This window comes from Plectropomus leopardus, chromosome 11, assembly GCF_008729295.1.
Source record: "Plectropomus leopardus isolate mb chromosome 11, YSFRI_Pleo_2.0, whole genome shotgun sequence".
Taxonomy (NCBI): Eukaryota; Metazoa; Chordata; class Actinopteri; order Perciformes; family Serranidae; genus Plectropomus; species Plectropomus leopardus.
The window spans coordinates 13,424,867-13,451,239 of record NC_056473.1 but is presented as its reverse complement, the minus strand read 5'-3'; the positions used below and the strand labels follow the sequence as shown (position 1 = coordinate 13,451,239).

The 26,373-nt window shown below is 41.2% G+C and overlaps 1 protein-coding gene across 3 annotated transcripts; it reads right to left on the bottom strand.

The window, feature by feature from the left end:
- Positions 1 to 25,352, bottom strand: sin3aa (SIN3 transcription regulator family member Aa). Of its 3 annotated transcripts, none has more exons than XM_042495862.1 (21): positions 25,287 to 25,352; positions 17,982 to 18,198; positions 17,551 to 17,748; positions 16,507 to 16,613; positions 14,745 to 15,039; positions 14,330 to 14,578; positions 12,985 to 13,137; positions 12,559 to 12,714; positions 12,352 to 12,441; positions 12,152 to 12,270; positions 11,835 to 12,045; positions 11,495 to 11,611; positions 10,989 to 11,227; positions 10,213 to 10,396; positions 8,871 to 9,447; positions 8,257 to 8,426; positions 6,139 to 6,312; positions 4,694 to 4,786; positions 4,324 to 4,418; positions 3,836 to 4,028; positions 1 to 1,935 (listed from the first exon to the last, which is right to left on the bottom strand). In XM_042495862.1, exons 2-21 carry the CDS (start codon positions 18,165 to 18,167, stop codon positions 1,705 to 1,707), a joined length of 3,837 nt encoding a protein of 1,278 aa, XP_042351796.1. In that variant the 5' UTR covers positions 18,168 to 18,198; positions 25,287 to 25,352; the 3' UTR covers positions 1 to 1,704. The 3 variants fall into 3 exon arrangements, with proteins under 3 accessions (XP_042351796.1, XP_042351795.1, XP_042351797.1); XM_042495861.1 differs by lacking the exon at positions 25,287 to 25,352 and adding an exon at positions 20,652 to 20,844; XM_042495863.1 differs by lacking the exon at positions 25,287 to 25,352 and adding an exon at positions 20,652 to 20,844 and having other exon boundaries at positions 17,551 to 17,730.
- Positions 25,353 to 26,373: the final 1,021 nt, after the last annotated feature.

The following is a 26,373-nucleotide window of genomic DNA, read 5'->3' as shown; positions in this document are numbered from 1 at the left end:
TTAGGCTACAAATGTCATTTTTATTATTACTTTAAATAATGTCTAAATAAAGGGACTAAAGACATGCTCGTGTGACTTTTTCCATTATCAAAAATATGGTTGTGGGGTGATGTTTGCAGCAGAAATCTATCCAGGGAGGGAAGCGTGCATCACAAGGTGAGACCGTTGTGGAGTCCATTCATCTGAAGACAAAATGAAATGAGTCCCACCATCGCCACGGACGGTGTTGGTTGTCAAAAGAGGGGGGGCAGTGATTTTTTTTTTAGCCAACCAAATGTCACATTCAGAAGAAAAAGAATCTCATATATAAAAACTGAAAGACCTGGATACATTTCTACTTTTCCACGTTTTTACTACAGAAATTAAAAAGAGAAGACATAAAGGAACACACAAAGGGGGGAAGAAAACAACTATTTTTATAATCAACTCCCTTTGGTAAAAACTGTAATAAATGGTCTTGCATTTGTCTTTTTCATATACATACTAACTTTAGCCATTTATCACTAAAGTCCACAGTAAGCTTGGAAAGTATTACTAGCACAACAACACAGATCTGTCATAAAAAGTCTGAGACTATGTACAGTGTATTTACAATGTGAGCGGCATGTGGACAGTCCTCCCAGAATGAGACGCGTGTGTGTGTGTGTGTGTGTGTGTGTGTGTGTGTGTGTGTGTGTGTGTGTGTGTGTGTGTGTGTGTGTGTGTGTGTGTGTGTGTGTGTGTGTGCGAGCTGGTGTACTGGCAGAGGGCGTTTTAAAAAGGTTGACATCCAGGGCGGCGAGGATCATTTGTGTTAATAGAACTATATATAATATATATACACAACACATACACTGGAATACATGTCAGTAACTGACATTCAAAGCTATACAATTTTACAGTCTGAGACCAAACAGTGTTGTAAGGGTAATTTTTTGTCTTTTTTTTTTTTTTTTTACATAAATGCAACAGTGCTATTTGATGTTAACCTGACAATACTGTTTGGGGCTCAGGCACAGTTTCTAATAATGCTGCCATGTGTTCTGGAAAGGGAAACCCTCTTTCCGTCTAGCGATAGGTACATAATTGTGATTTGGCCTTAACGCAGGAATGTCCGAACCAGATCTCTTAGATGTTGTTGTGCTCCCGTTTCAAACCTTCAATCTGGGAAACAAAACTTTTTTTTCCTCTCTAAATAAGTGCACTTGTCCACCATATTGTTTTCCATGGATAACACTATCATAAAGAAATCCCTGTATGACTGATTTCAATGGAGCGCTCTCACTCTTGATGGCTTCAGACAAAACGGTCAGTCGAAACCGAAGCTCAGTTGTGATAAAGTACAAAAAAAGCACCACTCTATCTCTCACAGGCTCACTGTTGTTACGCCACTAAGCCTCGTTAAAAAAAAAAAAAAAAAAAAGGCTCAGGGAAGTTTGAGAAGTGGCTCGAGTGCTGGTAAGAGCTCAGGTCTGTGACTGGATCATGACGATTCCTAAGTTTTGGCACCGAAGGCCCTGCGAAGAAATGGGCCCAGCTAAAAACGCTGGTAAAAATCAGTAATCCTGCCGCCCTGGGTGCAACGTACACGGTAAGCTAGCTTAGTTGTGCTCCCATGTCGGCCTTAAAAACACATTAATAAGCCCTCGTTCCTACCTCGACTCCTGACCTGTTTGACTTCAGACCCAATACCCCAAGGATTCAGTCTCTCCTGTTTCTTCTTGGCTACGGCGCCTTGCTGGGCGGGCCGTATTTGACGCGGTACTTGTTGATGTTCATGAAGTGAAGGATCTCTGGATGGCGGCTGGTGGTGCAGGGTAACAGACCGTCGCGCGTCTCGCCCATCAGCCACTTATTGGTTTCGGCGCTCATGTCGCGGGTGACGTGCTCCTTAGCCCACATGTCCACCCAGGCCTGGAAGCGTTTGTGCAGTCGTGTGCTCACCCGCTCATGTGACTGAGGAGAAACCAGATGCTGTTATAATACTCTGCGGGCAGTCGCTGACATCTACACTCTCAGGGTTTGAGACTCTAAAGTGACTGGAGACAGTCAGTACATGGTTAGTGCTTTTTTTAAGATTTAAAAAAAAAAAAGCATGTTGACATAGCTACCCTGCCATGTGCTACATATAGATTGTGTAGAGCTGCAACAATTAGTTAATTCATGGATCAATGGGATATTAAATGGCAACAATTTTGACTGTGAGTAAAACTTTTAGCAAAATTTGAAGGAGAAAAAGCCAAACATCTGCAGGTTTCATACATCTCAAATGTAAGAATTTGATGCTTTTCTTCTTACATGATAATAAACTGAGCAGCTTTCGATTTTTTGACTTTGTCAGACAAAAAAAACCTTGGGCACTGGAAAGTTCCACTATCTTCTGACATTTTATTTTAAAAACCATTAATCAATCTATGGAGGAAGTAATGGGCAGATTAATCGATACTGAAAATAGTTGTTAGTTGCACCTCTAGTGCAATGGACGTCAGCAAATTTGTAAGCAGAAAACTAGGCTGAGGATAAAAAGAGCAACATTTTTAATTCTGTTTTTTTGTGGAACAATGGCTGCTACACTGAGGAGGTGTGTGTGGATGCAATGGGTCCGGATGTGTTGGGAATGTGATGTGAAAAGCTTCATTGAAACAGACCCTCAGTACTTATGTATCTGTGTGCACAGTGACTCTCACCAGTGCAAAATTGTGACTAATGTCGATCTAGAGTGGTGTAAAGGTCACACCAATTCTGAACAATAACTAAATCAGACCTGCTAATTGACTTTTGGGACCGCATATGAAAGTGGACCAAATCAAAACTGAAAAGATCTGATTCCTGGTGACGTGGTGTTTTTACTGTTATGAGAAAATAGTTGAGTCACATAAGAGTAAAAAAAAGTGCTACTTTTGACCACTTTTGTCTGAAGTCTGAATGTGACCGCAGGAGCTTTTTGCATCAGAGAAAAGCACCAAAGTACAACTGTCATTCGAGTTGTGACATACAGTTTGATATGCATGGCAGTGAAATTACTGAGACTGCGGTCTTGCCAGAAATTTGATGAAAAGAGCGATATCATTCTCACACCTGCACAGTAAACTGACAAAACTGCTCTCTCCTGACCTCAGTCTTTATGCTAAGCTAAGCTAACCGTCTGCTGGCTCCAGCTCCATATCTACATGTTAAGATATGACAACAGTATCAGTCTTCTTATTGTGCTCTCTGCAAGAAAGTGGATACAGGTGTTTCCTATAATGTCTATTCCTTTGAACAGTTTGAGGAGGAAACAGAATCATGCTGAAGTAAAAGACAGTCAGTCTTTAATTCTTCAACCTGAAGGAAATTGTTGTAATTAGCAAAATTACCTGTAATTCTCTATGAGTTATCTCCTCTTAAAAAAGTACATTTAAATGCTCTGAGAGCTTAAACGTTGAATAATAAACTCAATGTTTACATTGGAAAACTTGACTTTGACTTATTGAGTCAGATTTCATTTTGCCAATCTCCATTTGATATGATTTCATACATGTTTAAAAAAAATATGAACTATACATTTTTGGGTTAATTACATCTGCATCACAAAATTGTTTTTGCAGATGCTGCAAAAAAACATTGTTTTTAATGCATTTAAAAAAAATGATTTCAGAAAGCCTATTTCTTTGCTAAATGTATTTTTAGCTGTGAATTTTTAATAAAGATGAATATGTTTAAATAAAGACCAACCCACATCCTCCAATCACATGAACTCAGGGAGAAACCACCCTCACTGCTCCTCCCACACCTTAAACCCAGTTTAACTGAGTCTGTCATGTTGAGTCCAGTGATGTGGAGGGTTAGAGTAGCAGAAATGAAAAGCAGTGAATACCTGGTGAGCTCGCATCAGGGCAGTGCGTCGGTACATGTAATCCTCAGACTTAAAGACGTACACCATCTTGTAAGAGTTGAGTTTGAACATGCACTCCATTTTCTCCTTTTCCATGGCTTTCTTGCCGCCCTCGCACGCCTCCTTGTCCAGCTGCTCTCGACCCCTTTGGTACTTCCTGATCCGTCTCAGATTTCTGGTTCACAAGCGCAGACACAAACATAATGAGTGTGACTAATGAGAGCAATGTGTCGGAACAAATCGTTTGGAGTTAATTTATTCAAAAGGACTCATGTTTCGACTTCTGCATTTGACTTTCATTGGAGATGTGTTGAGCTTACTGCTTACTCGGATGTGATGTAGTAAAAAAAAGAAATTCTTACCATTAACATCACCCTATTTTGAGTCAGAAAGAAATAAAACTACATTCACAATTCAAAAAACAGATTTGTAAATTCTTGAAAAATAGATGACCTGATGAGACAACTCACCTGGGAAGAAAAACTGGCTTCTGAGCGAGGTGCTCTCTTAACTCAGGCGTGGTGGAATCAGGGTTTAAGTAGCGTCCAACATAATCAGACCAACGCTGCAAACAGAGCACAAGTATAACATAAATTTCAGACAGATTAGGTACACACTGTACCCCGCTGACACCAGAATTACCAAAACACTGTGGTTGGGAATTTGCACAACTCCTCATTTTGGCAGTTTATCAGCCATCACAGAGGCTCTACATGTGTTAAAAATCTGAACTAGGTTGTAAAAGTACCAAAAAAACAAAAACATAGGTATATTGAAATTATTGTGTGGCTCTTTGCTAACGAGCCAAACCTTAAAATCGACAGTCTACTAGTCTCTTACCTCGGCCTCCATTGGCTCGTCCGAGTTCTCCTCCTCTGTGTCGAGAAGCTCCACCGTGAGCTGCACCTGCCCTCTGTTCCTCGAAAACATCACCTGAGAAAGTGACAAACACAAAAAAAATGTGAATAAAAAATAATTCAACCGGTAAAAAAAAAAAAAAAAGCCAGGATTAGATGAAGGCTCAGAGGGCTGAGGTGCAAACCAGGTCACTTCACATCAACATCTTAGGCTGGAGTGCAGAATCATTTCGACTTAATCTTCATCTGAGGTATGAATGAGTAGTACCGTGCCTAAGCACAACCCCCCCACACCCGCTTTTCGCCTTTATTTGACAGGACAGTTCCAGTGTGAAAGGCGGAGAGAGAGGGGATGACATGCAGCAAAGGGCCGAGGCTGGAATCGAACCTGCGACCGTTGTAGCATATCTGTTTAAAAATTCCCAAGTGTCGCATTAAATCCTTTTCACTGTTTTATTACAGTTGGTGTTCACATTTGATATGTACGGTACACATGAACCGTACCTGAAATCATCTTTTCAAGTGGACTCCAGCCAGGTCAGCGCCCCGTGCCCAGGAACGCTACACAGTGTTAACACTAATAAAAATAACTGGATTTTGGGTAAAGTGTACTTGGGATTGGGCCCTAGTCCATTAAAACAACTTAGAAAAAAGATTTTTTTTATTAAGCAGAGAACAACATCATGTACATGTTTAGACTGTATTTCATGAGATTTCTCTCTTTTCTATCTAACTAGAGTGCATCTAAACGATGCCACAAAAAAACACTGCAGAGTGATTTCATTTTAAAAAATGTGTTTCGACACTGGATCTGGTTGTTTCATTTTGGACAAAACTACACAAACTTGTGTGAAGCGAGCAGATTATCAACAGCAAAAAATGAAGCATTCAAAGTACATCAGAGGGGAATGTGCTTGTGTATGGCACGTGGCCCGAAGCTGCTTTTACACACAGCCAGTGCTCTATGAGTAAAACTTAAAAATGACATCATTTCATAATACTTGGTTAACTGCAGACAGCACATTCATGTTTTTCAGGCTGGCTGATTTGTAAACTTTTTAGAGCTCATTTTAGACACTTTAGATGCCAATAGACTCCTTACTGAGTACTGTGTACAGCAAGTTTTAATTTGTTTCAACATGGAGAAGATTTATTGGTTAAGAACACACCCAAGACCAGAATTTAAATTGAAAACAATGCGAGAAATCCTCACGGTCTCAGTTCCTCTCTGCAGTAAACAAACTTCCATATCTGGATTAATTAAAGCAGCCACTCTTGCAGCCTTGTGGAAAATAAGTAATTTTAAGTACTTCTCCTTACATGAACTTTAATAATTTTCATATCTTTTTAAAACTTCTGCACTATGTTTCATCTCCTCTAATCCAATTGCATCATCTCACAAAGACGGTATGAGCCTAATGTGTTTACCTTGAAGCAGTTCTCATCAGACATGAGCTGCTCAGCTTTTCGCTGGTACATGGCCTCCGCAGAGCTCCTTGAAGACTGAGTGGACATGGTTCCTCCACTGGCACCATTCGCGCTCTCTGAAAGGTAGAGGTCCGTTACCTGGACGCAGATCTCATCACTCACGATGTGCTGGAGCTGGATGGAGAAAGGGAATTGTTTTGAAGTTGAATACAACTAATTAAAAGTGTCCAGATTAATGTCACGGAATTAACGGAGGCTTAAGGGAGAGTTAGGATCTTTTGAAGTGGGATTGTAATTATCCATAGTCAGCGTATTACATACAATAGATGTCCGTCAGCTCGCCCCCAGTTTGAAGTGGCAGGCAGGAATACTGACACGGAAGCTAAGCAAAGTGCTGCAGTGGACAGGGACAGCAGCATTTTAGCCCCCTAAAAAAATTTATATCAGTTTAATCATACAATCATACACCTACATTTTGAATATTTTCATCTTTCCGTCAGACAGCCCTTTCTGATACGAAACTTGAGCCGCTATATCGCTCTCCTGAAAGCCACCGGTATCCTTTTGAGCTGTCGGTCTACTGCTGACTCACTAAGTTAGTTTGTTTGTATTTAGGGTTGGGTATTGTACTAAATACTTTCAAGGATGACAGAATAACACTGGTACTACAGAGTACTGATTCGCATTATATCCACTGGTGTCAAATTTAGGTTCTTAAGAGCTCATCTGGGTGTGAACGCTGGGTTTAGAAAGGAGACGAGAGTGCCAGGAAGCGTCTTGAAGCCTGAGAGCCAGCCACAGAGCTCCGCAGAGCTGCAGGATACCTCCTTTGACAGGAGGAAGCGGCGCAAAGCCGGGCCACAGACCTCCGTGACCGCTTTTGGCTTACCAGCAAGTTTAAATATAGGATAAAGATTTATACCTGTACACATTAAATATGTTAGAAAACACTTGACAGAAAGGCCTTGAGTCTGTTTAACTCGTTGCCGTGGAAACTTTCGGGCACCAAATACAATCATGCACACGGTGATCGCTGCTGTCATATTCTGTCCCATGTAAATGCTTTTTTGTGACAGAAAAAAATGATATCACACATTTCTATATAACATACAGGCTACACACATTTAACACATAAATGTTTGTAAATAAGGATACTGTGACTAAATAATTTGGATATTACCAACATTGGACGGCCTTCTTTTGTTGTTTTTCAGTCACTTTTCTTCGCGTGTATATTGGTGTTACACTGCAGAGTTTGTAGCCTTTAGAGAGGGCTGCAGTAACACAATGAATTTAGATTATTTAACTTTCTGCAGATTTCTGTGCCATGATGTGATTGAATATTATTTCTGGCCTAACATTTCAATTGAGCAACATATAAGTTTACTTAGTTTTTTAGTTGGCATTTGGAAAAAATTAGAGCATCATGTCCGATTTGCTATAAAATGTAATTAAACCTTCCAAGTCCAATGAAGTCTGCACCCTGAGCGAGACTCTCTGGAAGTCTACAGAAAGTCCCCTTAAGGCCTCTTATGTACTGGATGAATTGTAGATTTGGACAGTCCGCAGCACTCACAGGCTTCCCGTCCCGCAAACATAGTCTGCAGGTCTGCAAGTGTGGCGAAGTCCAGAGATTTTCCAACATTTCTGTGTTCAGGATTTTTTGGGCGTGAACAAAAGCCTGCTTGACAACATGATGGAGCATAAGCTCCATCTCTACACTATACAAGAACAAGGGACGTTGAGTTCTGTTGTTTGAAAAAATAAATAGAGATTACTATTCTGTTACAGACTGAGAAGAACACGGTTGTTTTTTGGGCAGGTCAGTGTCCTCTGGCTCCGAATTTGATTCTGGCTCTGGTGACTCAATCATGTATGGGTGCTAAATGGTTTGTTGCTGCCCCCGTCCACAGCAGTAATTGCTTAGTTTCGTGTCAGTAGTCCTGCACGCTTCTCCAAACACTGGATGCTCTGACTGCCATCTACTGTATGTAATACAGTAGACTATGGATAAGTACCTCATATAGCTCCACTTCAGAAAATCCAAAGCATCCCTTTAATGCAACTGCCAAATAACACACACGAAAACTGGAGGGGAGACAACAAAAAGATGCTTACCTGCCGTACAATGCTTTGGATGAGTTTGTCCATTGTGAAGGCGATGTATGCGTGAATGGTGAACATTTCCCTCAGCGAGTCCTCATACTGAGAAGCTTCCATGTTTCCATCCAACAAATTCCTCACCATCTCCAAGAAGGCGGAGTAGTAATCTTCCACCTCAATGTCCACTGGAGAGAGGAAACATTATAAAGACAAAAATCAGATGGCTGAGTGGATCCGCACATGACAGAGTTCCAAAGCAATCAACTTTGGCAAGTATTGCTCATTTTGGCAGCAGTTTTAATTTTCCAAATACAGTGATTTCCTACTTCAATATACAGTGAGTTTTTGTGTTTTTATCATTCACTGTTTATTCGTGTTATTATTTATCTATCAGTTTCAATACAACTATTCATTCCCTGCTCTTGCAATGTCCATTGTTTGCAATAAGCCTCCAAACATTTTTGACATACTTTTCTCTAGGACAAAAAAGGAATGTGAATTATGTGAGAGGGAGCAAGAATGTGAAAAAAGTCAATGAAAACAGGATCTATGCTCAAGAGCAAACAAAATCAACACAGTACTGTTTAATAAAGGACATAAAACATGAGAGGGTGTCTGTTGTTACTCACTGGGCTCTTTCAGTCTCAGCTGGATGGCCGGATTGTCGTTCTTCTCCTTCTTCAGTCCCAGGACTTCCCTCTCCCAGTCTCGTTCCCTAACCTCGTCTTCGATCTGCCGCTCCGCCTGCCCGTACAGCCGCAGCAGACGCGAGCACAACGTCTGGTGCAGCCGCAGGAAGATGTACCAGTTGTTGTTGACGTAGAAAAGGTTGTAAGCGTCGTCTGAGCCACGCAGCTTCTGTGCCGCCGTGTTGCTGAACAGCAGCTTGGACTTGGAGGGGCTTCTGTTTCCAGGGACGCCGTTGTGCTTTTTGGAGGCGCCTTCCTCCAGATCCATCTCCTCTTCCTCCTCCTCCTCCTCTACATCGGAGAGCTCGCCCCGCTGGGAGAACAGCATGTCGGGGATGAAGTGGTAGATGATCTGCTTGATCTTGTATTTGTCCTCCTTCTGAATGCTGGTCTGCCGCTTGACGTGGTGGATGATGAGTGCAGCTGCGTCCTCCAGGATCTGGCTGTCCTCGTACGCCAGCGTCAGGTGGGGGCCTATGGGTGGAGTGGCGTTCTCCTCGGACGCCTGCTCTTGGCGCTGCATAGCAAGAATAATTCAATTTCAGCATTTTAGATGCACATAACCAATGATTTTGTCTGATATTGGAATGATCTTAATACATTTAAAGAAGCTCACTTTAAGTATGCATTGTGCAGCTGTATTATCTACTATAACAGAAGTATCGGAGTATCAGGACTCAGTATCGGTAGATACTCAAAATGAAATGACTCGAATTGGGATCAGGGGCAAAAAAACCTGATTGGGACATCTTTTGTAATGATATCCTACATAATCTGGAACTCTGGTACATATTATAAACCTAAAAACAAACAATTATTGTCTACAGGGGGTCTTCGGGGACCTTAGTGCCATAACTCCGACACCGCCGGCTTTGACAGGAAATGGCGGGGCTGGGATTAAGAGTCTCAGATCAGTACAGAGCACAAAAACAAAAGCGACACATATCACCAACAGTGTGTTAATAACATCCAAAACAGTCTGACTCTCAGGGGTTTCTGTGACATGAGAAATACTCTCAAAGACGTCACACAACACCAATGTTGTTTCAGTGATTTCTGCTCGGAAAACTTCAATTTAGCAATATCAGGGAATATAACTGGGTTCATCTCCCTGATGCATAGGTAGTGAGTTTACCGCGTCCTTTCAGATTTTTATGCAGTATCGCCGATAGTCTCCTATTTGAAATTCAGTTTCTCAGAGTGGAGTTTATCTTATATATAAAAAAGCGATGGTAAGTGTTAGTGCTGGTACTCAACTGAGGTACAAAGGACAGAAATGTACCTCGTCATAAATGCTTTCGATTTCATTCAGCAGGGACTTGGATCGAAGCACTTTGGTGTCGTTCTGTTTGAAGTTGATGCCTTGATGGTCGAGAGACTTGAGGTAATACTTCTCGTTCTGTTCCCTCCAGATCTTGTTGAAGCCTCGCTGGGCTTCCCGCCACTCTTCCTCCTTGGTCTTTAATCTGGTTAGAGGAGAATTCAAGTAATGAACAAGACACAATCTCTGAAATACATTTGAAACCAAAATCTGCAGCTTTGAAACTACAACAAAAGGTATCGCTTTTGTTAGTTCACGTCGCCACATGAAACAAACATCTGCTGCAACATTATGCATTTCAGGCAGGAGTACCGAATAACAATCCTGTTAAAAGTCTTCTTTTCAAATCCCTTCATAGAATTTGAGAATGTATATAAAATATATAGAAAATAAATATATAAAAACATACATTAAATCTCAGGAGCCATTTTTAAATCCACCACTCCAGCATCATATTGGCTTTTCCTCCCCTGTGTGGATTAGTGAGTTTATAAGCTGGTGTTCATAGCCTCAGTCTGGCCCTGAAACAAGCTGCTGTACACACATTTACTGCACTACGTAAACAGAGAGCTTGTGAATCTTTGTGTTTGCGTACATGCACCTGACTGATTCTTTACCACATTTAAAACTACAAAACAGACCTGCAGTTCAAGAAAAAAAAAGCTTCTATTTATTAAAAGACAAAGCAGCTGATTAAAAAGGAAATTAAAAAATATCAACTTAGAAGTAGGTCTCACCTCTTTAACACTATGGGGACAGACACAGCTGGGTTTTTCTTCAGGCCGTCGATGATGTCGGGTGCCTTGTCTCCGTATATCCTCTGGATGGCCTTTCGGTGTACGACCTCTGAAGAGCCGCCCATCGTGTTGTCCAAGCGGAACTTGGCCTGCTCCTCCGCTGACATGCGGGACAACTTCCTCTGTACCGTCTCCAGGACTCTGATGGTAGCCAGGTTTGTCTCCAGAACTACGTCCAACTGTGGGTGAGAAAGCACAGTTTTAATATCCAATGCTGTGTGTGAATGCCCTTTATCTTTAATTAAAAAGCTCCTGCTGTATAATATCTAATGCTGTTCACCACTGAGCGAGTTACCTAAATTCAAAAGTCTTTGTTCAGGGATGTTTTAAAACAAAGATGAGAAAGAAAAAGAAGTCCTGAAAAAGGCAAACATAACATCTATGGGAATAAATTAATTTTCACCCCATCAGCAGTCCAGTCATAAATGTTTAATGTTGCTGCTCACCTCAAAGCGTTCATCCTCACATCTGTAGATGTGCTCCTCGTACTGAGTCTTCTTGGAGCTGACAAACGTGGAGTCCTCAGACCAGGAGGGGAAGGAGACCCAGGTATCATTTAAGACCTGTACACAGAAGAAACACACACTGCGTCATATTTAAGGGCCCACACTCTCATTGATGTGGAGTTTTAGACTAACTGTGTCCCTCTCCCTTGCCTTTCCTGTCTATATCTCTCGCTGTCAAAGCAGAAATGCCTAAAACTTGACCGATTACACACAGATGATAATGCAATGTATGACTTGTCCAAGTCTTTTTAATGTCTACTCTTAACTTTTACATTCTTACCTCTTTACAAAGTGGAGTTCTGCCGGTGCACTTGGGCTGTTGGTAGCTTTTGGGCAGAGCTCTGTAGCTGGAGCCAAGTCTCTTACAGGAAGCATAATCAATCTCCATGGCGATGCCCTCGGTGGCCCGTTCCTTAGGGTACGTTTCGATGTGGGACATTTCCCGATATCCCAGAAAGTTTTTAAACCAGTTGAACAGCTCGGGGAATTTTCTGTATAACATAATTCAGTAAGAAACATGTGAACGATATATATATGGTGTAACTGGGCAGGAAAAAACTTGATGTAATTTTCCAGGTGAGATGACTGACTACTCACCCTAAAAAGGGCAGAGCCAGCTGCACCAGTTCAGCCCTGGAGATCACCTCCTGATTGAAGATCACCAGACACCGCAGGAAGTTGTCGTAGGCCTCTGCACTTCGCAGGGCTTTGCGCACCTGAAATGAGAACCCAATGTAAGAATGGTAGACAGAAATGTTAACCTATTTAATTTTAAACACAGAATACAGAAAGCTCACCTTTTCAAAGAACAAAGATTCTGTCCCGACTCCATGTTTGCTGGCCTCTGCCACCGAGGAATCTTTCAAATTCAGTAACTTGGGCTTCTTCTGTAGCAAAACAGCATATGAGAGAACGCTGATACAATTATTACAGAAACAGATGGGAAACAAAGAAAACGGGAGTCGACTGAAGCTTCAGCGGTATTTGAGAATGCATGCATGTACCTTGACAGGGGGCGTGGTCCCTGGAGTTGGATGACGACGGATCTGGCAACCGTTCTGATTGGGCCTCTGTTTGTTGTTGAGCTGCAGCTTTTTGGCAGTTCCACCGTGGTCGTTCCGTACAGACTCTGCCTTCTCCGCTGTGGTCTTATTTAATAGCTACGGAGAAGATATAGTACTGATTAAGATAAGGGAACATGAATACATTATATTCATTTCTGAATATCCAGAAGTATTACAATGGCATCAATCTGGCAGGTCATTTTTATGAACAAGGTTGAATACTGAGGTTGGACTGTTTTACTAACGCATAGTATCTAAATAAGACCCACTGAGAAACAGCACATCCTAAAAGCAACTCTTTGACTCCATACCTGAAGCAAGTGCTCATACATCTGCACTAAAGTGAAGAAAAGGGTCTCTGCTCACCACAGAACTGTTGGCGTCAGGAAGAAATTGTCCAAACTCTGAGAGCAGGTCCTCTTGGTTCTTGAAGAGCCTGGCAACCTGAGCATACACCTCCTGCTCCGTCAGAGCCGGTGTGTAGTTTCCACCAGCCTCCTTCGCGTTACGCTGCTCTTTCTGTATTGGACAAACACAAGTTTACTGTGAAGTTACTGCTAAGTAATGTGAAAGGTTACAGAGGCCTCCCCTAATTTTAAAATGCTCTTCAGACCTGCAAACCCCAATAGGATGAAAAAGGTGACATTTCTGAAAATAGGGTCGAACTTGTTGTGCCACTGCTCCTGCAGGCCCAAACAAAGCTAAAGCAATTGAGCTCACTTTTAAGAGGGTTAAATCACTGAAACAGCAACATTTCAAATCAACCGGGTCTTACCTTAAACAGGAACTCCACTTCTTTTTTTTTTAACACTGTACACATAATCACATAGATTCTTGTTGATGTCAATACATTTAAAAGATAATGTGCTTTCTGCTCAAAATTTCCTTGTATGCTTAGATTAAAAAGTTCAGTTCTGAAGCCTTCCTAACTGTGGCGACACTGGGTAAGACTTTGAAGTCTGCTATATTCTATATTTGTTCTGAATATATGATGTATTCAGAGTTTAAGAGAGGTAAGGGCCAGAATTAAATGTCTAAAAACAACTACCGTCCAATGTTATACATTTGTTGAGTTGTGTTCTTAAACTAGCCCAAATGTTTCCAACAATGTTCACACTCAGAGAAATCTGTCATTTTAATTACAAGATGCTCCATGTCATTTCACCACAGAGGGCTCAGCCTATATGGGGCGCACACTCTGCCAGATGCAGGTGAGCTAGAGGTCGCCCCTAGTTTTAAGCCACATTTTTACGATGTATGTTTGAGATCTTCTTCTGTTTTAATGGAATAAAGTCACAGTCATCCAACATCTGGAAGCCCATGCTTTGGCAAACAGCTTTGGAAAAACACAGATTTTTAACACGAAACTGCTTTATTCTTTGTTTTTATCAGAGAGTGTATTGGACTGAAGGAGGAAGAGACCTCTGAGGATGATTCAGCTTCTGGAAAAAGCTCCTGAACAATAAACTCAGGGAATCCTCAGCAAAAGAAACTGACTGCAAAGACAGAATTTCTGACTTTTGTTGCCATTTTGATTGAGATTCCTAGCTGCAGAAAATTACATGTTAACAACATATTTCGGGCAGACGAACAGTGTACTAACACTCCCCCACGGACACATTGTGGAAGCCTCATTTTTATTAAGAAGAAGAAAAAGCCGCAATACAATTGTATACCGGAGTATCACTGAGTGTCGGTTACAGACACTGACCTGGTACGTGTGGAGGATCTCCAGGAAGGCCTTGTAGATGTCAGGCTGGCCCTGGAAGCGGTTCTTGATCTTGTTGACGTAGTTGATGGCGTGGTTGAACTCCACAGGCTGGTTGTTCTGCATGGGTGGCCCAGTGGGGGTCCCACTGAGTGGCGGGTGGAGCTGCATGGGGGGGGAGCGAGGAGAGGTGTACGCGGGGATGGACGGATTGCTCTGACTGCTCGATGTCAACGCCTGGGGCTGGAGAGGCTGAGAAAGAGCATGACATTTAGGTTTTAGGAGTATTTAAGCAGATGCTGCTTCACTATTTTTTTTTTGTACTTTGAATATTTGTAGAGATGGGTGTAACAGTATCTTTTTTATTTGCAAAACTCTGCTGGTGTCCGTCGATCACTTTGTGCTGTGAATTACTCACCTTGTTCATCTTGGCAGGGGTGGATTGCGTCAGGAGGGGCGGGGCGGTGGTGGCGGCAGCAGATGGGAGCTGGGGCGGATGCTGTGTAGCTGCTCCTGTTATGGGGATGTTCTGGACTGAAATGCCATGCGGGGTGATGTGGTGGATCTGACCAGGAGTGGTCACATTGACCAGGTCGTTGGTCTGGACCTCGATCTTGTAGCCCGGCGGCAGGAAGGTGTTGAAGCCCATGATGAGGTCGGGGTGACCTTTGAAAAGCTGTGACACTCTGCTGATGACCCCGGGGGTGTCAATACTGGAAAATACAAAACAAGACAGAATTAATTCAAAGATACACCGAATCTCGTCCTGTCAATCATGTCTGTAATTTGAGCGTAAGCGCTTCAATACAGAAGTACGAGCCAAACAAGCCCTTTCATTACTGCAACAAGTTACGTGAATACCAATAACTGTGACTCAACAAATGTACGTTTCCCTTGACCTCTGACCTCAAGATACCTGAAAATGGGTTCTACGGGTACCCATAAGTCTTCTCTTTACAGACATGCAGTCCGGTGCAGTATTAATGTTTTTTTTTTGTAAACATACATACTTGGTTCCCTAAACAGTCTTGGAATGGCATAACTTGTGTGTGACTTGAAAGCAGAGACTCTTGTGGATTCAATAAGCCCAATTTCATTCACATATGAGGATCTTAGTCCTCATAGTGGCCCTTTCATTGTAGTGAGACCATTTACTGAAACTAGACCACGCTGTGTAAAATGAACCATTGTGACCTCTAGGATAATGGCAGCCTCCTGAAACTATACAACCACAAACTACAGACCACGGGCATTCAGAAGACGTATGGCTTTCATAGGTATATCGACAATGAGTTTCTGAGCAACTTCAAGAACAGAAGCTCTCTTCATCTAATTGCGGAAAAAATCCCCCAATGTTAATGTTTTTGATACAAATCACAGCATGGATTCTTCTATAACGTTCCTTGGTTCTTCACTTAGCACCAAATCTGTGTAACAAATAATATCAACAAGAAAAACTACTTCAGCAACTTATGAGACATAATTGGGCAAGCGAATGGCCGTCTTATACTTCCATCATAATGTTCGAAGCCCCTTTACACTCTAAACTTTAAAAGTTTGAACAGGCGCAAAACATAATGTTCATTACATATTTATGACTATAAAAACTTGACAAACAGTGCTGAGCTGCCTCTGACAGTAATCTCCTAAATTACCTTGCATTTACATTCTCTATAACAACCCTAACCCTAGTCACAGTTTCATCCTCATTTAATGTCCCAATCTGACGGATACAGCAGCAGCTGTATTGCATCAGATGTCATCTTGCTGTACCTGGGATATGACTTTAGGTGCATTCAAGAGTTGCCAACACTGTAGGATGTCAAGAGTTTTACCAAACCAAGAGCAGGTAACGCTCTTTGGACATTACATTCTGTACAAATGCATCTTTTAGCTCCCATCTGTGACAGAAATAACAGGCCGGTCATCCTCATCAAAGTAGGTCAGTGAAAATATGCTAATTATTTTTATAGGTGCAAAAACATTTCATGATATTTCAAGAATAACAAAAGACTTGTAAAAGACTTTTCATCATTTCTGGGACATACATTATTATTTTTATTGAACTGATTAAATTAGTTATCCATGAAGCTACTTTTCTGAACACAAAGTTGGCAAATGTGCGTGTGCCTCCTCAGAATTCACAGTGTTTTCCTGTAAAATCGCGACACTGGCCTCACCTTTGAGACTTGAACTCTTTCATTATATCCAGAAAGTCATTGTAGACCTGAGGCTGGTTGCCAAACTGCAGTTTCACTTGATCCAAGTAAGACAAAGCATCTTCCACCTTAGGGACGGAGGAAGAGGGAAAGTTAATTTCATCAGTCTGACCGCCAGTCTTTTTTTTTTCCTACATTCACTTTTGGCAGCAGTCTTGAAACTGATATTAAACACATGACATTTATACAGTAAAAGAACTGACATAGAACAACTTTTCAGTGACAATTTTCCCCAGCATGAAATTTCAAAATCTTGACAGACACTGAGAAAAGAAGCAGTAAATGAATACATAAGGTAATAAACTGTTACATTAAAAAATCTACTGCAGCATGGTTTTGCTTAAATGTGCCTTGTGAACCACCTGCATGGCTACATGCATACAACCAGAGTTAAAGGGGAAACTAGGACTTTTTTGTGATTCAGGTAAAGAGGCCATTTACCTAACCAAAAAACCTGTCCAAACTATAATCATTTGCAGAAAGAAGAAATCACCCCTGATAATAATAAATGTAGGTTTTACTTTTTACATAGCTTTTTATTTGAATTCAAAATCTATTAATTTGTGAAATATTAATCAACACGTTGCTCACTGCCTTTATTTTATGTTTTGCAAGAAACTTCACCAATTTGTTCAAAGTTTTAAATACTTTTAAAAAGCACCTGAAAGCAACAAGAAAAGTTATGCAAAAAGTTAATGGTCTAAAATTACACACATTTCTTTAAAACCCCCAATGTGTTTATTTGATAGGTTCCCCACTAACTGTGCCTTAAAGCACAGCTAAATGTTTAAAAGATAATGTATATATTTTTTATCAATAATGTGGCATTTAAACTTTACTTTAACTTACTTTGTCTACTACTGACAATGGGAAAGGAGTCTATAACCTATTTACATTATAACCTATTTTTAGCAGGTTTTCGTGTTTTAAAAAAAACGCTAACATGCACCAATTTTGGTGGAAAAGGGGTATAAGAACTTGTCAAAAAAAGATGGGCTGACTGACCTTGAGCCTCTGGAACTGCTGGCCCTGTGCAGAGGCTTGAGGTGCAGCTGTATGGCTGTGCCCTGACATCACTGAAGGCCCATGGGACTGGACTGCCGGGCTGTGGTGGTGGGACCCGCCATGGACGGCTGGGCTCGGAGTGTGCCCATGTCCGGCACTGTTTTGGGCCACGGTGGGAACCTGGGAAAGCAGAGACACCTATAACAGTGACGGCAAGTAGTTAACATCAGTATTTCTGTTAGGATATGTGATGGATAGCACTGTGACCTTGTGATTAAAGGATCATTTAAAGCAACACAAGCTGACAGGGGTTAAAATGAGTTATGAGCGACAGGTGCCTTAAAACTGTTTCTGCATCTGGCCTAGTTTTAATTCTAAAAGTCAGTAATCTTTAAAAAAAAAAAAATCTGCAGCGGACAAGCGGAGTATACCTGGTATCCCTGGGGGACGGAGTACTGGACGCCTGCTGTGGGCTGCATGTTGTCCGACACGGCCTCATACACAGCTGGAGCTGGAGCAGGGGCCAGGACACGATGCTGGAAAGCCTCCGCGTTGCCAGCGAGGCGCCGCTGCTGGGACGCAAAAACCGTTTCCTGATCCTCCAGTCGCCGCTTCATTATGAACTCATACTCGGAAGAGCTGAGAGACCTGCAAACAAAAAGCATATGGACCTTATTTTATACCGGCAAGCTTCTGTCAAGTTATCAGAATCCATTAAATCACCTCCCTGATTTCATTCAATACTTTGCTGAGGAGCATATGGCAGTAATTTTTTTTTTTACTTCCATCTGTGAATTTATGGATACACACAGTGCCAGCTAGCCACTTCTCTTGTTTGGCTTGGGAAGAAAATGATTACATGGTCTCTGACCATATAGCCAATGAAACACACAATGCTTTTAGAGGCACAAAGACGCCTGAGGGTTAACAGAGGCCAACTACACAGGAACGTATTGATTTACTAAATTGTAATTGTGCGTGCCATTTTAAGTTTGTTTTATGCTTTTGTGGATGTTATTTCTAAAACTAGGTCAAAGTTACACTAACATAAGATCAAGTTTGTGTGTGTTATTTGAGAATGACTTCAAGTGTCTGATTACACTTTTGGTTGAATTTGCCGACAGACAGAGCCAACAGCGCTGTGGCCAGAATTGTAAACACAAGAGATGTGCCGATCAGCCTCCAACCTGAAGCTCCATCCTGCTTCATACGCAACAACAGAGCAACTACGTCACCAGTAGACTGTCGCACAGATGGACATTATTGAAACACTTTTATTACACAACAAAATTCCATAATTTTTCCAAACTCAATATATAAGATAAAAACAAATGCTGACCAAGTTTCTTCTTTAATATGCAATTGATAAGGAGAAATAGATTGATCAAACAGATCACATCACAATACTCACTAAACATTTAAAATTGCAATAACATTGTGTTGTGACTGAAGTATCATGATGGAACTGAATCATGGGGCCACCCCTACTATTTAACCCTTTGAAATCTCAGAAAATTGTATTGATTATTTTTCAAAAACATGGGAAGAAGTCAATGAGCAGTTTAAGAAAGAATAAGAGGAAAACGAGGGGAAAAAACAAACAATGCAAATATGAGTAATAGAAAGTGTTGAAAATGCCTAATAATTTTGAATTATAATTTTAAATATGGAATTATATAGTTTTCCCAATGTTTTTCTTTTTTATCTAAACATTTTTCCTGACCTTTTTTTTTTTCTTTTAAAGAAACTTTCTGAATCTACTTATTTCTTGCAATTTGCACAACATTTCTTACCAGGTTGCCCATTGCCTTTTCCCCCATGTTTTTGAAACAAACAAACAAAAATACACAAAGGGTTTGAAAGTTTAAGTACATGTGAAAGGTGTCTGAAAGCAGCAACTGATGTTGCTACAAGTTTCAAAGAATTAGTATCATTAAAAAAAAACTTCTACCAAAGGCATTTTCTGTTATGAAATCTGTGCTTTAACTCAAGTATAGCTTACAGGTGCTCCATTCACCACTGCTAACAGGTATCTTTAACTTCTACCAGAGTAATCTGGTGGAAAATCTACGCAGATTTACTCAAATGTGGCTTTCAGGTACTTCATCCACCACTGCTCAGTGCTCAAGCTATGACCAAATGCATCTAAACGTTAGCATGCTCTGAATGTAAAACTTCAGTCTCCGCAGCCAATGAAATACAGACAGCCTACGTCATCGATGCAACAAACAGGTGCTGTGGGAACGTGGGAGTCCGTCTGCCATTCACAACTTCCTCAACACAGCAACAACTCCATAAGCATCTGAGTGAATAACGTTAAAGACAAACGACGCGTAAGACGAAAGGCGACCGGGGCAGAATAAATTACATTTCAGAAACGCGAATGTCGAGCAAAAGTGACACAATGTCTGTCACAGTAAAGTGTACAAGAAACGCTTCCGACTGTGCAACAGCGAAATCCTCGCGGCCAAAGAAAGCGACGCTGCAGTATTTATAGATAACTTCACTTGGTGTAGCAACGCTGTAGCCAAGCAAATGCAGCTGTGTCTGCTAGCTACATGCTAACAGCCGTTAGCAGACAACAGCGATTCACCATCCCCTTTATGGCCTGGCAACACAAGCACCGACCTAGAGTTACAGCACGACGCTTCCCCCCCACGCCCGCCATTTAGAGCGTGGCGCAGGAGTGCAGCAATTTACACTCCATTTCAAGCAGGTACGCTCGGAAAGTAGCGGACTTGCTAACCGCTTGGCTCCCTATCCAGCTTACAAGTAAACGAAAAGGTTTTTTCTATAAACCACGCAGAGAACTTGTTTTGTCGACAGGGGTTGTGGGCTGCCAGTTAGCTGCTAGCTAATGTAAACAACATGTTAGCCGGACAGCGAGCACCGTCCGGGGTTAGCTGGGAAGCACATGCAGCTCAGCGATCTGGTATGTTTAGTTGAATCTGAAGCGAGCAATGGCTATCGGTCTATTAGAGTACTCATATAGGTTCTAGTTCTGAGTAAGTGACATGCAAGGAAACGTCGTTTCCCGGTGTGATGTACTTAAAACGTCTGCTAACGGTAGCTAGCTGTGTTAGCTTGCTTAATGAACTCACCCCTCTCCCAAATAGCAAGCTGAAGATCGCAGATGATGCTTTGATAATCCGTTATTTGTGGGTTAACCGCTACACCTTTGGCCGGGGAAGGTACCAAAGTCACGTTTGTGCTAAAGGCAACTTATGAGTGGCGTGTGATTTGAAAATAATGCAAGCTGGAGGCTGCAAAGTGAAAATCTCCCCGAGAGAGGAAAACAATCTCCGCTCGGTTAGCTCTAGGGGGAGGCGGGGTTTTCATGTATAGTCCCGCCCCCGGACAGTCACTATTGGCCAGTTCGTTCAGAGGATACGCAGCAGGGCGGGGCGAAGAGCCTGGGTTGTGAATCTGAGCTGTCAGTCAAGGATTTATCGCACAGTTGCCATGCACGCCCATTTTGACTTGAAGCGCGACAATACAGAGGAGTCCCGCTTGTATTATGTGGATAGTGTAACATCCGAGGTAACTTTAAGACCCACTGCAATGTCTTGACATTATACTTTCAGTGTGTTTTTGACCAATAAAAGTGATATGCCTCTTTTTTCCTGCAGCACTATTCTTTTATCCTGCACAACATAATCCTCCTTCACAGCTAAAACATGTTTAAAGGGATGTTTTGCATTTATAAAATAATAAATATATACAAAACAGGATGGCTTACGTATGGCGAGAAATATTAAACATATATATACACCAAAAGTCGACTGGCAAAAACACATTTTTTTCACATTACTATGGGTTATTATAGCAACTGCAATAACTTCACTGGCAGATTATGAGACAATGCAAAAGGCCCCACCACCTCTTCTACACAGGACCAAGAAGCAGACTTGTGAGTGGTTTTGGCTCTTTTTTGTTGTAATTGTTGTTGTTTGGAGTCTCTTTGTAGACATTATACATAATTTGAGGTTGTTTTACCACTTATTGTAGTGAGGCTACTTTGCGTCTCTTCAAAGTAATTTTGTGTGTTTTGGTTGTTTTATGTCTCTTTGTAGTCCTTTTTGTGTCTCTGTGGTTGTTTAGTCCCTTTTTGTAGTTATTTCATCTCTTTGCAATTACTTGGCCCTTTAATGGTCACTGTCAGTCTCTTTTTGGCTGGTATGTGTTAATTTAACTGACATTTTGCAGGTGAGGGCCAAGAGGGCCCCTGGCACTTTGGGCCCCTTGACCTGTGCCCGATAGGCCCATGCGCACATCAACATGTCATTCCCATAGAAATAAATAAGTAGATAGGATATTTATTCCTGTGGTTGTGGCTTCTCACCCAGTGTACACAAACACATACACTTTTTTCCAATGTAATATTACAATAATATTAGCTAATGATTGTAGTCAAGCAACTATAATTAGATCAGCCTGATGCTTCAGATCTTTTATCTGAGAGTGAAGCATCAGGCTTTTCTTCTCGCCTTACAAAAACACATTCAATTATATTAATTATATCAGTTCATCTTTGTTTATTTAATAATGAATACTGAATAAATGCCGTCCACTTGTACTTTTAAAAGCATAACTAATTTGATTTTTTCCCTTTAATGTGTTGCGTGTTTTTATGGCTTGATTAACTATTTGGCGGACCCGTTCCCTCAAAGTTCCCATTAAGTACAGTGAACACAATAACACACTACAGCAGCTTCATAGTATTTTGCACAAAACAAGTAGTCCTCCTTGTAGTACAACTTTACAAATGCACCATGTGAGCATAACATAAGGGGCTGCACTTTACCCATCAGTGTGGCTGCAGTGTGGCTTGGGATGATAGAAATCACTTGAGACGGATGATGTAAATCGCATATGAAGTCACACTCCAGTCACTTCACCATAAATCACCATATTTCACAGATTCTGGCACTAAAAAATGTTGTGATTTTAGAGATTTTTAAAGAAAATCATGCCAACTTGCAGATTTTGGGTTTCTAAGTGTATCTAAATTCAATACAATACACAACCGATTAGAGTTAAATGTCACTTCTCTATTGCTGCATTCACACTACAAGCGACACAAGCGGCAGGTCATTTTCAATGGAAGTTGGTGACATGGCTACAAACTGACGCCTGACACTTGTCGCTGCTGGCCTCAACTTATTTCAGCGCTACAGCAATGCCTTGAAGCGTTATCCAATAATTTATTTTTTGTTTCTAGCTGTGATTCTATGTTATCTAGCTGAGTTATCTGATGCTAAGCTGGCTTTATGCGCACATGGGGATCCAATGGGATGGCAAAAAGTGATGTTAAAATGGGGATCAGACACTGATCAGAAGCATTTTTTATAAAACCAAACTTAATAATCAAGGTGCTTTTTGGCCAAATGCAGACGCACACAAGCTCATGACAATGTGGTACGTTGACAAGCACTTGAGCAACACTCACTGATAATGTAGCTGTTGCATTGTCACTTGTAGTGTGAACACAGTGTAAGCCAAATCAAAAATCCTTCCCCAGTGCTTAAAAAAAAATATCTAAAATGCCTCCCCCATTTTGCACCACCAACCTCCCATCTCATAAATGACAAACAGTCCCTAAACTAAAAACAAAGGTCTTAAAACTAGATTTTGACACATGGCCTCGCTACAGGACAGGCACACAAGATTATTACTTTGTGGCAATCCAGCCTGGTATATATAACAAACCTACAGATTCAACAGTTACTTTTATAACTCATTTTTTCAACCAGGCACCATAGCAGTACAACAAAATACAGTGTCTAGACTTGCTCTAACCATGTAGGCTACATCATAATACCAGGCACTATGGCTGGTTATATTTAGAGTTTCAGAGTCCTATCTATCAATCTATTGGACTTATTATCTATCTGTTTATATTACAGAAAAGAGCAGTGAGAATGAGTCATAAAGTGGATCCAAGAGAATATACTTACAGACTGTTTATTACATCGGGATTATTCAAACTTAAAGATTTAATTGTGTAACAGACGCTAGTTATGTATAGGACAAAAGCGGAGTATTACCGGAAAATTTACAAAAGTTTTTATTTGAGAGGATGAGGAGCACAGGGGGAAAGCACCAGTTTGCATGGAAGCAGATGTGTACTTCAGTGGTTGGCATCAAACTCTGGGATTATCTACAGAAAAATTTAAAGGTTGTATAAATATTTTTCAATGTAAGAAAATGTAAAAAAGAAAGAATAATTGGACTATTTGAAGTTGTCCGATAGAATCTGTCCCCTTGCTGAAGGTGACTTTGATTCTTCTCCACGTATTAATATTTTAAACTTTGGGGGTTTACTGACAGTTTTGTTTGTTAAGTAACTGGAATTGACAGATCATCTATGTATTTTGTTTACATATGTTTTGAAAAAAGGGGCGGGTCTTTTTTGTCTCCCTGCTACTTTTCGGTCATGAATGAGAAATAGTGTGTTTTGAATCTAAAACGGACTGTTGTTCATTAACATGAGCGGACCGGAAAAAATGAAATGACATGAAATGATCTACACAACTAGCTACTTCCTGGAGTTTGCGAACACGTGACATTGTAGGAGGGAGTCCGCTTTTGCACTCGTGTCCCTCCTCTTTGTGGACACCTCAACCAATCAGCGCACGCAACCATCATTACAAACCCCAAAAAGGTGGAACCTCCAAAATAAACCATCGCCCACGACAGGCGGAGCTGCAACACCAGCCCGGGATTCCTCATTCCAGCCCGGGCAGAGCACTCAGCAGCGACCGGAGGCACTGCTGCACACGTAGTATCCCACGACTATCCTAACTGGCTTCCCCAAAATTATTGTGTGCAAAACATGCTCCAGATCGAATTAAGCATGAGATAAAAAAACAAACCAGCTTTTAAACGCACGATATAGGAGTGTTTTCAAGCAGCTTCGCAAGTATTTTTTGTGCAAAAGCATGCAAAAACAACGCACTGCGGACTGTGGAGATCCCCCCACAACACCGAACAACACGGTGCACAGGGTGAGGAGGATCCTGCACTCGTCGTGTGTGTTTGCAGACTGCACTCTCCAAACAAAAGACACCAAAACGCATCATCTGGTAACTGGCGCTTGTGCGTGAACGATTGTGGGCACGGTGAAGTAGGGCCTATAGGCGGGCTGCATCTTTTCCAGGCGACAAGAGCCGATCCAGTTGCCCTTACTAAACAATGCCAAAGTCAAACGAAACGGGAACTCGCTGTGTGGAAACATCGGCACGGTGGAGCCACGCCATTCCCCGCGCTCCCAAACCACACGCAGCCCCATTTCTCCCCCATTTCATGCAGACAGCTCGCTCTTAGCAAATCATATTCTTTGTTTACTTCAACAGCCGAGAGTAAAAATGTCTAACCTGTCTCACCACAACAACTCCCTCCCTCCCCCGCCACCACCGCTCCATTACATGCTCACACAACGCTGCAGACAAAATGTTTGGACTTCCAGGCAGCGGGATGCCTCACATTACCGCCACACAACCCGGGGGGACACTGTTTACTAGCCGACAAAATGACGTCCTGCAGATGTTGCCATCTATCGCGTTATGTTTGAGGCTAATCTGTAGTCGTTTATGAAATAAACCCCCATGCGATTCATTTCAAGACACAAAAGGCGCGACTGAGCACAGCGCGCTTCCCGCTTCGAAATAAACACCGTTCGCTCCATATAGCAGCAATACTGTTAATATTATTTAGTTTAAGCAGCTGTTACATACCCAGGAAAAAGACTCCTTACTCCGGATTCGTGTTTGTAACAAAATAGTTGGAGACGCCCCCCTCCGTTGGCATTGGCGCATACTACAAACTACGTCACTTTATTTTGAATATCACCCGCTAAAACCGAGGCAGCGCCAGTATAAAAACACTGTCACCATTGACTCTCATCGAAACTCAGTGTCTTTACAGTGGAAGAAAATGATTGGAAAAGGTAATCAAGTGTATATACTCAGTTTAGAGTATTTAAAGCCTACTTTTCTTGGACAGTAATTTACTGCACTGTACTTTTTACTCCACTACATTTTCAACAGTTACTTGTCAGATTCAATTTTACATAATCAACAAACATGATGCATTGTTATAATTAAATCAGCATTATAAATTCATTAAAATGCTATGATGTTAATTACATGCAGTGTTGGGGAGTAACTAGTTAGAGTAATTAAATTACAAAATAGATATAATTGTAATCAGTTACTGAGAAAAAAAATGTTATTAAATTACTGTTATTAATCAAAACGTTGGAAATTACAAAGTGATTGCATATGGAAGAAAATAGTAAAAAGTTTATATGTTGAATAGAATATTCATTCTGTTGCTTTACATCTTTTTGCCACGCAGGAGTGCCTTCTTTTGGCGTATTTTTGGACAATGTGAGTCAGCAAAGCCATTGAGACAAATCTGAACACAACATTTATGTACTTATGCTTTAGGGTCTTTTATTCGAAAAGTTAGAAAAGTAAACAGGTAAGTTACATTACTTTGATTAAGTAATTAAAATAGTTCAGTGGTCTTTCGTGTTATTTTATGTTGTGAAATGTTTACATTTATGGAATTGTATGTATTGTCCTGTTTTAGGCATTGTAGGCTACTTGCTGTCCTGTGTACTTTGTTTACCTGCTCAGGGACAAAAGATACAATTCACTGCTAGCTAACTCTGGTGCAATTACATTTAATCGTGCACAGTCATGTAAAATATCCAGTAAAATAAAATAAATGATGAAAACACTCAAAATAATGCCCTCTCTCTTCTCTTCCTGCTCTTAAGAAGTAAACTTCTACTTTTGTCAGATTTGTTTAGAGGAA